The sequence below is a fragment of the Brachyistius frenatus genome, unplaced genomic scaffold, assembly GCF_029030835.1.
Source record: "Brachyistius frenatus isolate BFR_SWC_R1_liver_20210118 unplaced genomic scaffold, ASM2903083v1 Contig_365, whole genome shotgun sequence".
In the NCBI taxonomy this organism is placed as follows: domain Eukaryota; kingdom Metazoa; phylum Chordata; class Actinopteri; family Embiotocidae; genus Brachyistius; species Brachyistius frenatus.
Window position 1 is genome coordinate 150,001 of NW_027210964.1, and position 14,218 is coordinate 164,218.

At 42.1% G+C, this 14,218-nt stretch overlaps 2 protein-coding genes across 2 annotated transcripts in view; both read left to right on the plus strand.

The window, feature by feature from the left end:
* exoc8 (exocyst complex component 8) overlaps positions 1–2,207 on the plus strand; it is a 6,558-nt gene extending 4,351 nt beyond the window's left edge. Inside the window, exon 4 of the mRNA XM_069724223.1 lies at positions 543–2,207. Within this exon, the coding sequence (XP_069580324.1) occupies positions 543–947 (405 nt within the window). The 3' untranslated portion in view covers positions 948–2,207. The remainder of the gene's footprint in view (positions 1–542) is intronic.
* Positions 2,208–5,472: 3,265 nt separating this feature from the next.
* Positions 5,473–14,218, plus strand: part of LOC138636281 (tripartite motif-containing protein 67) — a 50,788-nt gene continuing 42,042 nt past the window's right edge. Inside the window, 2 exon segments of the mRNA XM_069724221.1 lie at positions 5,473–6,213; positions 6,216–6,509. Coding sequence (XP_069580322.1) covers positions 5,581–6,213; positions 6,216–6,509 — 927 coding nt within the window. The 5' untranslated portion in view covers positions 5,473–5,580.

Genomic DNA, 14,218 nt, shown 5'->3' on the forward strand with positions numbered 1-14,218 from the left:
TTTACCTTAAGTATGTGCTTGTTGCACGTAGTATGCGTAACAATTGGCACATACTTCTCCTTCTTCTTCTTCTTCATAAAAGAAAATGAAAATTGAAATCATTTCTTGTCATTCAAAATAAATTGAAACTTCTTGTTGTTTCGGACCGTTTATATTTTTTTTGAGTGTATCATCGTAGTTCACTGCAAGTTTCTGTACTCGACAGCGTGAACTCACTTTTATACACTCAAAATAGTGAGAGTTGGCGCACAATATTTTATGTAGTATGGAAACCGGCAGGGTATTTAAATTTTATTTTTTAATTTTTTATGGATTTCACTTGTCATATTTAAATTGATAAATTACGCATTTATCGACTGACTGAAGTTTTACACTGAAAATTTGCTGCAGCTTTAAGTTTTGCTTTGATTTGAGCAGGAAGTGTTTTGTTCTCTGGTGTGCCGAGAGTTTGAATTGAATGTTAAATATTAAAAACTATATAAAACTAGTCTAAAAAAAAAACCCAAAAAGGAACAACTGCTACGTTTCCCTCCGTCCCGCAGGACGAGATGCGCGGCTGCGGCATCAGCTTCGAGCCGTACACGGGCGACGACTGCTGGGTGAACCTGAGCTACACCGTGGTGGCCTTCACCAAGCAGATGATGAGCTTCCTGGAGGAGGGCCTGAAGCTCTACTTCCCCGAGCTGCACATGGTGCTGCTGGAGAGCCTGCGGGAGATCATCCTGGTGGCCGTGCAGCACGTGGACTACAGCCTGCGCTGCGAGCAGGACCCCGAGAAGAAGTCCTTCATCCTGCTGAACGCCGGCTTCCTGCACGACACGGCGCTGCCGGTGGTGGAGCGGCGGTTCGAGGAGGGCGTGGGCAAGCCGGCCAAGCAGCTGCAGGACCTGAGGAAGAGCACGAGGCCGGTTCGGATCAACCCCGAGAGCACCACGTCTGTGGTGTGACGGAACTTGGAGGAGGAGGAAGAGGAGGAGGAGGAAGAGCGTCGGGTGGTAAGACTGCGACAAAAAAAAAAAAAAACAAAAAAAAAACACACCTACTGGTTCAATTTCAACTTCCATTTCAGAAAATAAACACGAGACCGGATGTGTTGTTTTGATACTGCGGGAAAAGAAAAGACGAGTCGCATTCACAGCAGATTTGCCGAAAGATACTTTCACACCTCACAAAAACGGCCCTTCGATATTTGGCTGATTGTGAGAAAAAAAAGAAAGAAAAGAAATCGGCTGATGTTTCCGAACATCCCTCTCGTTCCATTGGTCGCGCGTCGCCGATGACGACGTCCAACGAACGATGAGTTCGTGCGCCGGTTTCCTCAGAAATTTCATCCGATTTCAGACATCTGCAAAACATCTGCAATGCAGAGCTTGATGTTTATGCTGTTTGAAGAATTTGTGATATATTTTATGATGTTCGATTCGCCCGTCTTTAATTTTCTATACTGCTATACAGTAAATAAACACTAAAATATTGGAGCCTGCCAGGACTGATTAAAAAAAATAAATTAAAAAAAAAGGGACGACTGAAAACCAAATGCACTGGTAAAATATTCACTGTTTGACAGTAACACATGAAATGTAATAAATTCAATAATCATGCAACGTGCACAATCTTCATTTTATTGTTTATTGAGATTTTCTCAACAACAGAGAAGCTTCTTGTTCCTGCAAAAGAAGTCTGTGTTTCTCGTTTCACGCCTGTTTCGGTTGCAAAAAAACACAATTATTTCGTCAACTTACTTGCAACTAAACAGATGCAAAGTTATGTTTTCACTTCATGAAAACTGCATGTTTCTCATTATGTCTATAGAGGGATGTTTTGAGTAAAAATTCAAGGAAGATACTTAATAGTACATTTTTTTTGTTTGTATTTTAGCTTATTAAGTCCTCAGTTTTTCTTTTCTTCCCTGTCAAAGGTGCGTTTTGTACAAGTCATCTTTCTAACCTGCACAAAACAAATAATTTTTTACAGCATTCCCAAATTAATCCAGATTCATAGACATTTAAAAAATTTTTTTTTTACTTTTCTTAGCAGGAAAAGCACGTGCAGTTATTTTTGAAGGCTCCCCTGCAGCAGTTACTGCAGAACAATGTTATGCAAATTAATGTATTAATCACACCTGCGACATCAAGTCGGTTCAGCCTCAGTTGGAAGAGTGCTTTCAATTCAATTGTAGTAAAAAAAATAAAAATCGACATGAATCCGGTGTGGTCGGCTTTCATTTTACTGCTGCCTCATTCTTACTATTTAAATTAAATAAAAAAAAAAAGCACTCTAAGATGCAAACAACTATTTGAATATGTTTGATGCTGTACACGACATGACAGTATAAATAGTTCAAACGTAAAAAGCAGAGTTTGAATTTGAATAATTTTTCAAACCCCATAAAAAAAACCCTCCGCAGGTATGTTTTCTGTCTTCGAACCCTCAGGTAACGTTCGTTGCTTCGTGACCGGAGAGAAGCTCGAGGGTGAAAAACAACCCCCCCCCCCCCCCCAGAAAAAAAGGGCTGCTTCACATTTTCAGCCGGCTTCTGAAGTGATGAAAGAGGGAATCTAAACGCTGCAGGCGATTTAATCATCTAAAATCCTGAAGACTGGCATCTGTCAAGATGATTTTACTGGGAGAAAACAAAAACCTAACTTCAAATGGTCAAAAATGGTGGATTTTCTTAAATTCCAATGTAACCTCTTTAAATATTCGTAAAAAAAAAATATATATAAGCACAATAGTAAATTTTTTTAAAAAAAAATCACACTTAATCCATATATATATATATATATATATATGTCAAAAATATTAAAATAAAAACCGTCTATTTTCCAATCCTTGTGTAAGCACTCTGCTGCCCTCTTGTGGCAGCTCAGAATCAGGACATATTAAATATAACCTGTCATCAGGCATCTTTGAGGCACCCAGTTAAACCAGGTTGGGTAACATGGAAACAGTTCATCCATCTCTGTGTGTGTGTGTATATATATATATATATACATGTACACATATACACATAGCGTTGTCCCAGAGTCAACACGCCATCGACGACAGACGCAGATATTTTTAGACGCGAGAGTTCAACGCCTGATCGTTCCTCTGCTTCACAGCTCATCTCATCGTAATCACCGATGGGATCGAGGGCTCGAGCAAAGCCGGCGGTGAAGTTATCGGCTTTTATTCTCAGACAGGAGGCATCAACCCGCCGTCGGGATTTTCGGAGAAGGAATTCAATTCAGTCAAAAAAAAACTCAGTAAATATATATATATATATATATATAATACACAGTAAATATTTCATGCCGTGAACAGATGGCACTTTTTTTTTTAAATCAGCGAAGGGTGAAGTGCTGTGTTTGAATGCCGAGATCGAGAACCACAGAATTTTATTTAGACAGCTGTTTCCAGCTTCATCTTCCTTTTTGAGGTGGAAGATGCTCAAAGCCAGAAACACTGATACTTATATCGTTCGTGGAAGAAAAGGAGAATTTGCACGGCCGACTTCTGATTTAACTATAAACAGCTTTGTTTAAAATAGAAGTGACATTTTAAAGGATGTAGTTATCGATTACTTAAAAAAAAACTATTGTACTTAAGTAAAGTTTTTGAGTATTTTCACGTTCTTCTACTTCCTACTTTAACTGCACTACATTTCATTGTAGATTTTCCTTCTATTCTACTTAATTTGCACCATCTAGTGGTACATCTAGGAATGTCACCAAAAAGTGAAAAAGAAACGCGTGTGGAAACCAACTGCTGATCAGAACAGTCGAACATTCAGCAGCTGAACGGTCACGTTTCCTTCAGTTTGAGGTGGTGGAGACCAAAAACGGAGATAAAAGAGGCGTAAATACTGGATGTGCTTTATTCAAGGTTTCAACAAACACAAAACGAATGAATAGTGATGTCGGTCTCGAGTCAATGCCGTGTTTACGTCGCGTTGCACTGCCCCCAAGCGGAGAACAAAAGAAATCAATACTACATCTGACTGCATTTTTTTTTAGCCATAATTGAATTTCGAAAGATTTTAAATGAGTTCACCTGTTCACTTTAAGCAAGTTACAGATTAGCGGATTAATTTTTTGGGGTTCAGTCAAAGACAAGTTTTTCAGTACATCTTCACCAATTACACTTCTGATGTGGGTTTAAAAAAAAAAAAAAACATAATCTAATCTTAAAATAACCCACAAAAAAAACACCTGTTTGACTGCAGTTTTAAGAGGAAAGCGCTGTCGGGTATTTTGATTTTTCTCTGGGTATCGTCTCCACAAATTTAGACGCCTGCATTACTGTCAAAAGTGCCGGTTTAACTTCAGCTTCCATCACGCCGTCTTGCAGTGAAACTGCAGCCCCGTATTTATATATATATTTTTTTAATGAGTGCGTGTCTTCACAATGGACGCAGCGTGAGAAAACACTCGGCTGAAACTCGAAGAAGTTGCAGAACAGATGTGGAGCCTCGGTAATGGGATGCTAACCGGGCTAATAAATGGAAAAAAAAAAGAAGCTGAGTGGGATTAATTCTGCTCCCTGAGGGACTTCAGTCACGGCTGCTGTCTGGTCAATTAAATGTTTAGTTAACACGAGGTAAAAAAAATAAATAAATAAATAAATCGCAAAGGTTACGAGATCGAATCGGCTTCAGATACAGATTTAATTGCTAAGGTTGGCATTATTTAAATGACATTTTAATGATCTTGTACTTAACTTGATTTATGTCTGACTTCATACTCGTCTACACTGTTTTATGCAGATAATAAACTTATGTTGTTGGTTTTTTTTTTACTCAAAACATCAGATCATTTTCCAAAAACTTGATGAATGGCTCAGATTAAATCCATTCAATATTATACTAGAAGATAAACTTCTTTTCTGGACCAGCAGCAACATTAACATGTAAATTTATAGGATATATCTGATATATCCTTCATTCTTTATCATTTTAGCTGATATACTTCAATATATCTTTTATGCTAATGCAAATTAATTCAAAGTCCAACATATTAGCAACGATTAAACTACTTTAAAAAAAATAATATATTATGCCTTACGCCTAATATTGGTGAAAACATATTTTGTACAGGAAAATATTTATTTATTTGGTGATATTTGTTTTGAAGTAAGTTCGTGATGATCGTAAATTAGATTATATGATATATAAATAATATATAATAGCGTGTATTTCAGTAGCTGTGGCTTAATATGTGACTAAATATATGGGAATAGGTCAAGCCTCCCACCCTTCAGGCTTTAAAAACACCATCCATCCACCTCTGAAAACAGTTTAAATTTACACAGCGTGTAATTAAGCAGTTAACCGACCGAATTAAATATGAACAAATAAATAAATAAATAAATAAATCTCCGTGATTAAAAGAAAATAGCAGAGAGCTCCGACTACCACCTCGTTCACAAGTCCTGATAATCAAAGCCTGGAAACGAACCCGATCGATCAACTCAAAACAATCACCGCCCCCCCCTCTCGCGCCTGCGCAGTGCGGCCCGGGGAGCTGTCAGTCGGCGCCGGAGCGTTTTCCACAGAAAGCAGCATCTCCCCCTCCGGTCCGCCGACAAGCGACGGGAGCGATGGAGGAAGAGTTGAAATGCCCGGTGTGCGGGTCTCTCTTCAAGGACCCCGTCCTGCTGCCGTGCTCGCACAACGTCTGCCTGCCGTGCGCCCGCAACATCACCGTGCAGACCCCGGAGGGAGAGACCCCGGTGCAGAGCCGAGCCTCGGGCAGCTCCGACTACGACTACCTGGACATGGACAAGATGAGTCTGTACAGCGAGACGGACAGCGGGTACGGCTCCTACACGCCGTGCCAGCTCAAGTCCCCGAACGGGGTGCGGGTGTTTCCGCCGGCCGTCCACCACCGGCACTGCTCCCTCACCTGCCCGCTGTGCCACCGGAGCGTCTCCCTGGACGAGCGGGGGCTCCGGGGTTTCCCTCGGAACCGGCTGCTGGAGGCCATAGTGACGCGGTACCAGCAGAACCGCGCCGCCGCCGCCGCCTCCTCTTCCTCCTCCTCCTCCTCCTCGTCTTCGTCTTCTAACGCGGTGAAGTGCCAGCTGTGCGACCGCAACCCGGTGGACGCGGCGGTGATGTGCGAGCAGTGCGACGTCTACTACTGTAACGCCTGCCAGCAGCGGTGCCACCCGTCCCGCGGTCCGCTGGCCAAGCACCGCCTGGTGCCGCCGCCGAACCGAGCGGCGGCGGCGGAGGAGGAGGAGGAGGAGGAGGAGGAGGAGGTGGTGGTGGTGGAGGAGGAAGAGGGGCGATGAGCGGTGGCGCCGGCGGTGGCGCCGGAGGAGGGGGCGGCGGCGGCGGCGGCGGCGGCGGTCAGCAGCCGCCCGCCACCGCGCGGAAGCCGGCGACCTGCGTGGATCACGAGGCGGAGAACTTCAACATGTACTGCTGCGGCTGCAGAGCTCCGGTGTGCATGAAGTGTCTCGAGGAGGGGAAACACGCCAAACACGACGTCAAGCCGCTGCCCGTGATGTGGAAACAACACAAAGTGAGTGGACGGACACGCACGCACGCACACACGCACAGAGCCAGGTTGGCCTAAATGCCTTGTGACGTCTTTATTGCTCCTTATAATAATAATAATAATAATAATAATAATAATAATAATAAGGCAATTTAATGCCAATTAGCTGCTGGCTTCACTGTTGCATACAACCTACCCCCTCTGTGCCACACACACACACACACACACACACACACACACACACACACACACACACACACACACACACACACACACACACACACACACACACACACACAGGCTTGTCTTTCTGCCTTTGTGGGGACCACTTAGTGACATAACACCCCCTCACTGTAACTCTAATTTAAACCCCAGTCTATCACCCCCCCCCCCCCCCACCCCCTCCCCTCGGCCCACACACACACACACACACACACACACACACACACACACACACACACACACACACACACACACACACACACACACACACACACACACTCTCTCTCTCCATGAAGACCCAGCACTGTGAGTGGGCTCCTGGTGTTTGGACCCAGAGAACAAACACACACACACACACACACACACACACACACACACACACACACACACACACACACACACACACACACACACACACACACACAGATACACTCCACTGCCAGATGTGTCCTCGCTTCATTCACTGCTCATATTTTCTGCTGCCGTTTTGAATGGACAGCTCCAAAAAGGAAACACCGTCCCTGTGATGTGTTTACTGTACGTATGTAAATAAAATAAAAAAAAATAAAAAACTGGCCGTGATTCATCTGAATTCACACATGGAACAATAACAAAAGTGTGTGTGTGTGTGTGTGTGTGTGTGTGTGTGTGTGTGTGTGTGGATGCACCATGAGTCATCACCAAAGGTCACACCGTATTGTGTTTTCCTGGCACACATCTAAGTGTGCTGTAAGTGTGGTGGAGGAAGAGGAGGAGGAGGAGGAGGAAGAGGTCAGTGTTGCTCCTCAGGCTTCAGGGCAGTTTTTTTTTTTTTTTTTTTTTTTGAATGAATAATAAAGTTTTTTTTTAGTTTTTTTTTTAACTGCCACATAACTACATTAAAAGTCATCTTAAGTCTTTAACTGGAGGAAAAATGCTTTAAAAAAATCTCGAGTCGCAGAGTTTCGTCTCTCACAGGCTGCTGAAATATTCAGAGATAAACCTGACTGCTGCGTGATTTGAGAGTTAAATACGAGTCTGGTCTATTTTTCGTAACACGCTGGTGTACAGACGATTCAAAATTCAGAGTGGTTTTCTTGTGTTGGGTTCGCCGTAACTTCGTCCTCAAAAACCTGGAAGAGAATTCGAGTTCAGATTGATCCGACATGATGAGAAAACACGTCGCACCGTGCAGGCAGTGATTTATGCTTTTTTTTTTTTTCTTTTTTTATCTTCTTCTTCTGAAAATTATTCAAATGGCTTGTGTTTATTTTGGGACTCTGTGCTGATGTTTTCTGCAGCACGCTCCGGTTTTACATGAATTGTTGCACATAAAACATCCATTAATTCATTCATCCATTCATTCGATCAATCAATCATTCATATCAGTCTACAGGGACCAAGAATTGGCTGTGAACCCGCTGATAAAACTGTTTCTGCCCCCCCCCCCCTCAAAAAAAAAAAACAGCCGCCAATTTCATTAAAGGATGATTAAAGTGATTTATGATTTAATTCATTTTTTAATGACTCTTTCATCAATTTTAAAGATGAGCCCGTTCCAGTATTGGGGTCAACTGGAGTTCACGCCTCTCAGGTTACAGTGTGACCTAAAAAAAAAAATGTAACAGATAGAGCTTTCAATTTGAACATTTCTTCAATTATTTTGTATTTCGGACCCTTTTTGGAGTTTGTAGACCTCAGTTTAGAGTTTCACAGCGTTTTAACATTTTAATAATATAGTTAACCCATTAATTATGAACATGTGACGTGATTATGGTACCAAAAAAAAAAAGAAAAAAGCCTCAGGGGCTTTGCTAAAATGTAATAGGTAGCGCTTTCTGTTTTAAATTTTGTCATTATTTCTTAGTTATTTGGTATTTTTTACCCTTTTTTGACTCCGTAGAAAACCAAATTTGACCACACAAGAGTTAGCCGGCAGTATTTTAACATTTTAATAAGCCATTAATTATGAAAAGTTGGTGTGATTACGGTTAAAAAAAAAAAAAAGCCTCAGGGGCGACCGGAAGCACAAGATGTGACCTGACTTTGCTAAAATTGAATAGGTAGAGCTTTCTGTTTTAAAATGTGCCACTATGTCTTAATTAGTTTGTATTTTTGACCCTTTTTTTTTGACTCCGTAGGTAAACCAGATTTGACCACGCAAGAGTTAGCAGACCTCAGTGTAGAATTTCACAGCGTTTTAACATTTTAATAACCCGTTAATTATGAAAATTTGGTGTGATTGTGCTTAAAAAGAAAAGAAAAAAAAAAAGAGCCTCAGGGGCTGGAAGCCAAAAAAAACCTCCAAAGTAAATTTATGGCAGTGAGGAGGCTGCAGCCAACTCTCGTCTGCTTTCAGATGATTTCCAGCTTACTTCCTGTTAGTAGGCCATCATCCTCTCACACTCAGGCCTCATTTGTGTAAATTACATTTATTTTTTTTTGCCCGTCTCCGTCTAAGTGGGTCATCGGGACTAATCTCTCAGTCGGTCGCACTTTGTTTTTTTTTTGGTGTGATTGGAAGCCTCCAGTCATCCCATTCATCATTTATCCACCACGCATCTCTGCATCTTTTTTTTTTTCCTTCTTCACATCTCCATATGTCTGACTCCCTTCACCTCTCTTATTTACACCCCCACCTTCATTTAAAGACTCCTCCCGCCCTTCCTCCACCTCCATCTTCTCCCCCCCCCCCCCTCCTCCAGCACCCTGTCCCATAAATGGACCGTGAAAATCCCATCAAGACTTACAGGAGTGAGAGGGCGTTGATAAGTAATGAGCGGCGTTATGAATAAGAGATGGCCGCCGCTTAGTTAACATGGCGTCCTTCATGTCGAGTGGGGATCGATCTTCACCTCTAATTCTTGCCGGCACTCGAACGAGCGGCTTTTTTGTTGTTGTTTTGTTGCCGAGCTGAAACGTCTGTTTTTTTTTTTTTTGAAGTGTCACTCAGTGAGTTCAGAACTGTAGAGTGGGGCTTTTATTTTGGCGGGGTAGTGCCGTTTTCTTTCATGTCTGTTCTGTTTCAGTGGGTGTAGCTTTATCCTGCCGGCGTCCTGCTTCTTCTTCTTCTTCTTCTTCTTCTTCTACTCATCAAAGAAAGAAATATTTCTGTTTTCTGTGCTCCACAATGATTTATATTTTTTATTTTTAGGAATGAAAGGACAGTCAGTGTTTCGTGAAAGCTTTCTCGGACGAAATCAGGATTCTGTTGTCGACAAATTGATTGATTAACAGATTTTATGAGTGTCCCACTTCACATGGTGCGCTGTCGGTTTTGCCAACTAATGTCTATCCACAAATTTAAAAGGGGAACATTTCGATCGCGTTTTATTTTGAAGGATTCCGGTTGCACGTCGTGTCATTTATCACGATAATGAGCGATCGTGGTTATTGAAATAAAGCATTAATCCTTGATAGATCGGTTATGAGCCACCGATAACAAAACGTGTTGACTTGTCAGATTGGATTTCATGTAATTCCGGAAAAAGGCTGCAGTAGATCTGGACTGAGATCGACTTCGTTAACATTTATGCTCATATTTACACCGTGTAAAAAGTATAACGCGGTCGGGACCAATCGGCGACCAGTGGGAGTGGCTTAGTGCAAACGACTTTGAAGCGATTCCTACAATGGTGCGGCAGCGATTTCCTCTACCGTTGTCTTGTTAGCCCCCTCCACCACCCCGCCCCCCGAAACAAACAAAATGTACTCATAGAACTGCAGTTACGTCCAGTAACCACTATTTATTTACTCAGTTCCTGTGCACCTGTTTCATTTAAGCTCAGTGTGAGAGTTTGTGCCTGTAAACTGTGTGTGTGTGTGTGTGTGTGTGTGTGTGTGTGTAACCCGGCGTTGTGAGTAACTCGTGGTTTAAAACAATCACTCACTTTTCCGTCGTTTGGATTTCTGCCTTCGTGTTTACAGTTTCGCAATTTAAAAAAAAAAAAAAATGTTTTTAACAATATTTCATACGTTTGTGAGAGTTTGTTGTGTTTTATGCTTTTAGAAAAAAAAAAAAAGTCCTTCGGTGTGTATCACGCAGAGACATATCAAGGAAAAACAACCGGGCCATCATCATTTGTTGTAAATCAAACACTAATTGCATCAAGGACCAGCCCCCGGGGGGGGCGACCATCCCACTGCTGCATCCTCACAGGGACCAAAACACATGCGCGCACACACACACACACACACACACACACACACACACACACACACACACACACACACACACACACACACACACACACACACACCCATTGACTCACATTCTGAAAGGAATAAATACGCTGAAGCGAAGCGGATGAACTTTCGCTGAGCGACTGAACAGGAAGACACACTGATCCAGTTTTCCTCCGATCGGTCGAGCAGAAAACACAACAGTGTGTATCTAAAGCACGCACGCACACACACACGCACACACACACACACACACACACACACACACACACACACACAGATGCGTGTCCATGCGCGTGACCAGTAAAGAGCTGCTCCGGCGCCGCGGTTACATATTTATAAAAAAAAAAAAAAAAAAAAAATCCCAGAAGTGCTGAGAGAAGCTCCTGCTGCACGTGTTTGAAATGTTTGCAGCGTCATCCTGAGATCGTTTTGGGTTTTCAGAAGGAGAGTCGTAATTTATTTTGTGCTTGTTTAGAAAAAAAGCATTTTCTTAAAGTGTATTTATTGTCAGGGAAGAAAAAGGCTCTCGAAAGTGCTGAGTCATGATGCTAAAAAAAACCATCACAGACTGTCAGGAGTAATCTGGAAATATGTGTTTACCATCTATACTGATCTGTGTGTGTGTGTGTGTGTGTGTGTGTGTGTGTGTGTGTGTGTGTCGGAGAAATATAAGGAAATCCACCTACAAAGCAGCATCTTCCTGTTTAGGATGTTAGACTTGAAGTATTAATATATGATATGACCAAATGATATGGACTTACATGGCCGCACTTGTATTTTGTCGATCGTTTGGACTCACTTCCTGTTTTATTTTGAAATCCTCCACCTTTAGTGCCCCTGTACACAGGCTTTATTTCGGTGTCTTGTTTTTCGATGTCCTGCAAGCAGGTCCTTTTCACCTTCTAGGAGAATCCTAACATGCAAGCTCACTCAAGTTGCCTCTATTTTGAAGGGAATCATAACATAATATGGATCTAGTTTATACCAACTAAAAAGTGACACTTTTAGAAAAAAAAAATTGCGAATTTGACTGTATAAGTTGCTGAAACTAAAATAAATATTCAGTAAAAAAAAAAAAAAAAGGGACACTTTTGTTGTACAAAAATAAAGAAAACACCAACCTGCTAAATACAGCTTTAATTTGATTTAATTAAACATGTGCAAGAGAAAATATGACTTCTACCTGGATTGTGTTCAAAGGCAAATAATTGCTGTTTATTTATTTTTTACATGTATGCTTTACATGCTTATTAAACACAGCATGTCTGTTTGCATGCGCAGCTCCTTTCTAAGCAACATTACTGATGACAACAAAGGTTCAAATATACAGAACCTGCAAGTTGCACAATTGCATGCGCTTTCAGTGAAGCCGATAAACAACAATGTTGTGTTGGTATGCAACCCTTTTGAATCGAGTGAACTTTCAGATACACACACACACACACACACACACACGTGCCTCTGCACCCAAGCATGAATAAACAATTATTTTTGCTCAGTTATGCGGCAGCATCACATACGTAGTTTTATATCCTGTATGGACGGCTCATGTTTTTTTCGCACGTGTTGTGTATTTGTAGAAAAAACAAATAAAATCCTTTTACATTTACAATTTTACACTTCAGGTGAGTCAGTTTGTGCGTCCTGTTGTTTGATTGCTGATTTGGGTCCTCAGGTTTCCCCTCTGACATCTTTCACTGTCCTTCTTTTAGGGATTACAAATGTGTGTGTGTGTGTGTGTGTGTGTGTGTGTGTGTGTGTGTGTGTGTGTGTGTGTGTGTGTGTGTGTGTGTAGCTCAGCTTGGCTGGTTAAACAGAATGTGATTTAACACACCTCCCGTCGTGTGCGTGTGGGCTCGTGTCTGTTTCAGCAGATAAGTCTCGATCACAATAAAAACCTGACGTTAACGTTTCGTCTCCGATGCCCAGGTGGTTTCTCACCAAACAAAAAAAGAGTGTGAATGATGTGCGCTCTTCGTACGGCGCTGAAATTTGTATTGCTCCCTCGGCATTGCGAGCTGCTCGGAGAGGAGGATGTTTAGAAAGAGACTTCTTTTTTTTTTTTTTTAATCGTCATGCCGTTCTGCTGGGATTCCTTCACAGGTTTCCAAACTGCAGCTGTTGTTGTTGTTGTTGTTGTTGTTTGCAGCCTCAGTTGGTGAAACAGAGCGGATGTTGCTGTAGCTGACGTTCGGCTCTCCGTATGGCTGCACGGGTTTTTGAGCGGATTCGTCTTTTTTTTTTTTTTTTTTCGCATTTGGAATAATTGTTTGAAAAATCGTGTCGTTATCACTCGCGTATTATCATATTCCAGTTTAGGGTCTTAATTGTAATTAATGATGGAATTATGTTCAGACGGACCGCCAGGACACGAGTCAGAAGGAGTGACTTGAGCGAACGACATCACAGTGACTTGTGGAAAACATTTATTAAAACTCAGAGAAGTTGATTTTTTTTTTTTTTTAACGAGTCTATTCGAGTTATTTTGGGAGCCAGCCCCTAGTGGCCTTCGGTGGTATTGCACTTTAAGGCACTTCTTCATTGGCTTCACTTTTAAGACTGTGCCCATTTTTATACACAGTCAATGAGGAAAAGTCGAGATAAAAAAAACCCTCTTTTTCCCGAGCGTCCTGTTTAGCACTCAGCAGCACAACAATTAAAACCCCCTCTCTCGGTTTATTTGAAGTCAGAAGTAGGTCATGTACTCGTTGAATCATACATCATTTCCAGCTCTGTAATGCTTTTTTTTTTTAAGTACTTCTTGATGAGACACTTCCAAAGACAAATGACAGCATCTCTTATTAATGTCTAAAGAAATGTCACGCCGTCGATTGTGACGGGAGCGAAGGAGGAAATCGAGTTTTTGTATTGTAGAGGAACACATTTCTCATCGGAGTGCTGTCGGGGTAGATCGATGGATCAACCAAGCAGTTAATATAGTTTTCTTCTTTCTTTTTTTTTTTTTTTGGCTTGTGTTTGCCCTCGTCTGTTTGTTCGTGTCCCTCTAAAGTGAAGACCGAAAAGCACCGACGTGAAGCTGCAACCCAGGTATCACTAGAAAGCGTGTAATAGACACGCCCGCCCACTGCGGCCATACGTGAGATTGCTACGCTTGGTGATGCCTCGGCGTGACAGTTGCACGTTTTGCTGTCGCGGACGTGTGCGTGTCTATTACACGCTTCGACCTCGGGCGACTTTACAGGAAAACTAAAACAATTAGCAGAAAACCACACGGTTGAGGTTCGGGGGAAAAAAAACAAAAGAACAATTTTGTAATCTCCTGGATTCGAACGTCATCATCCCGCATGGCGGTCTGTGATTTATGACGTCCACCCCGTCCCTCCTAC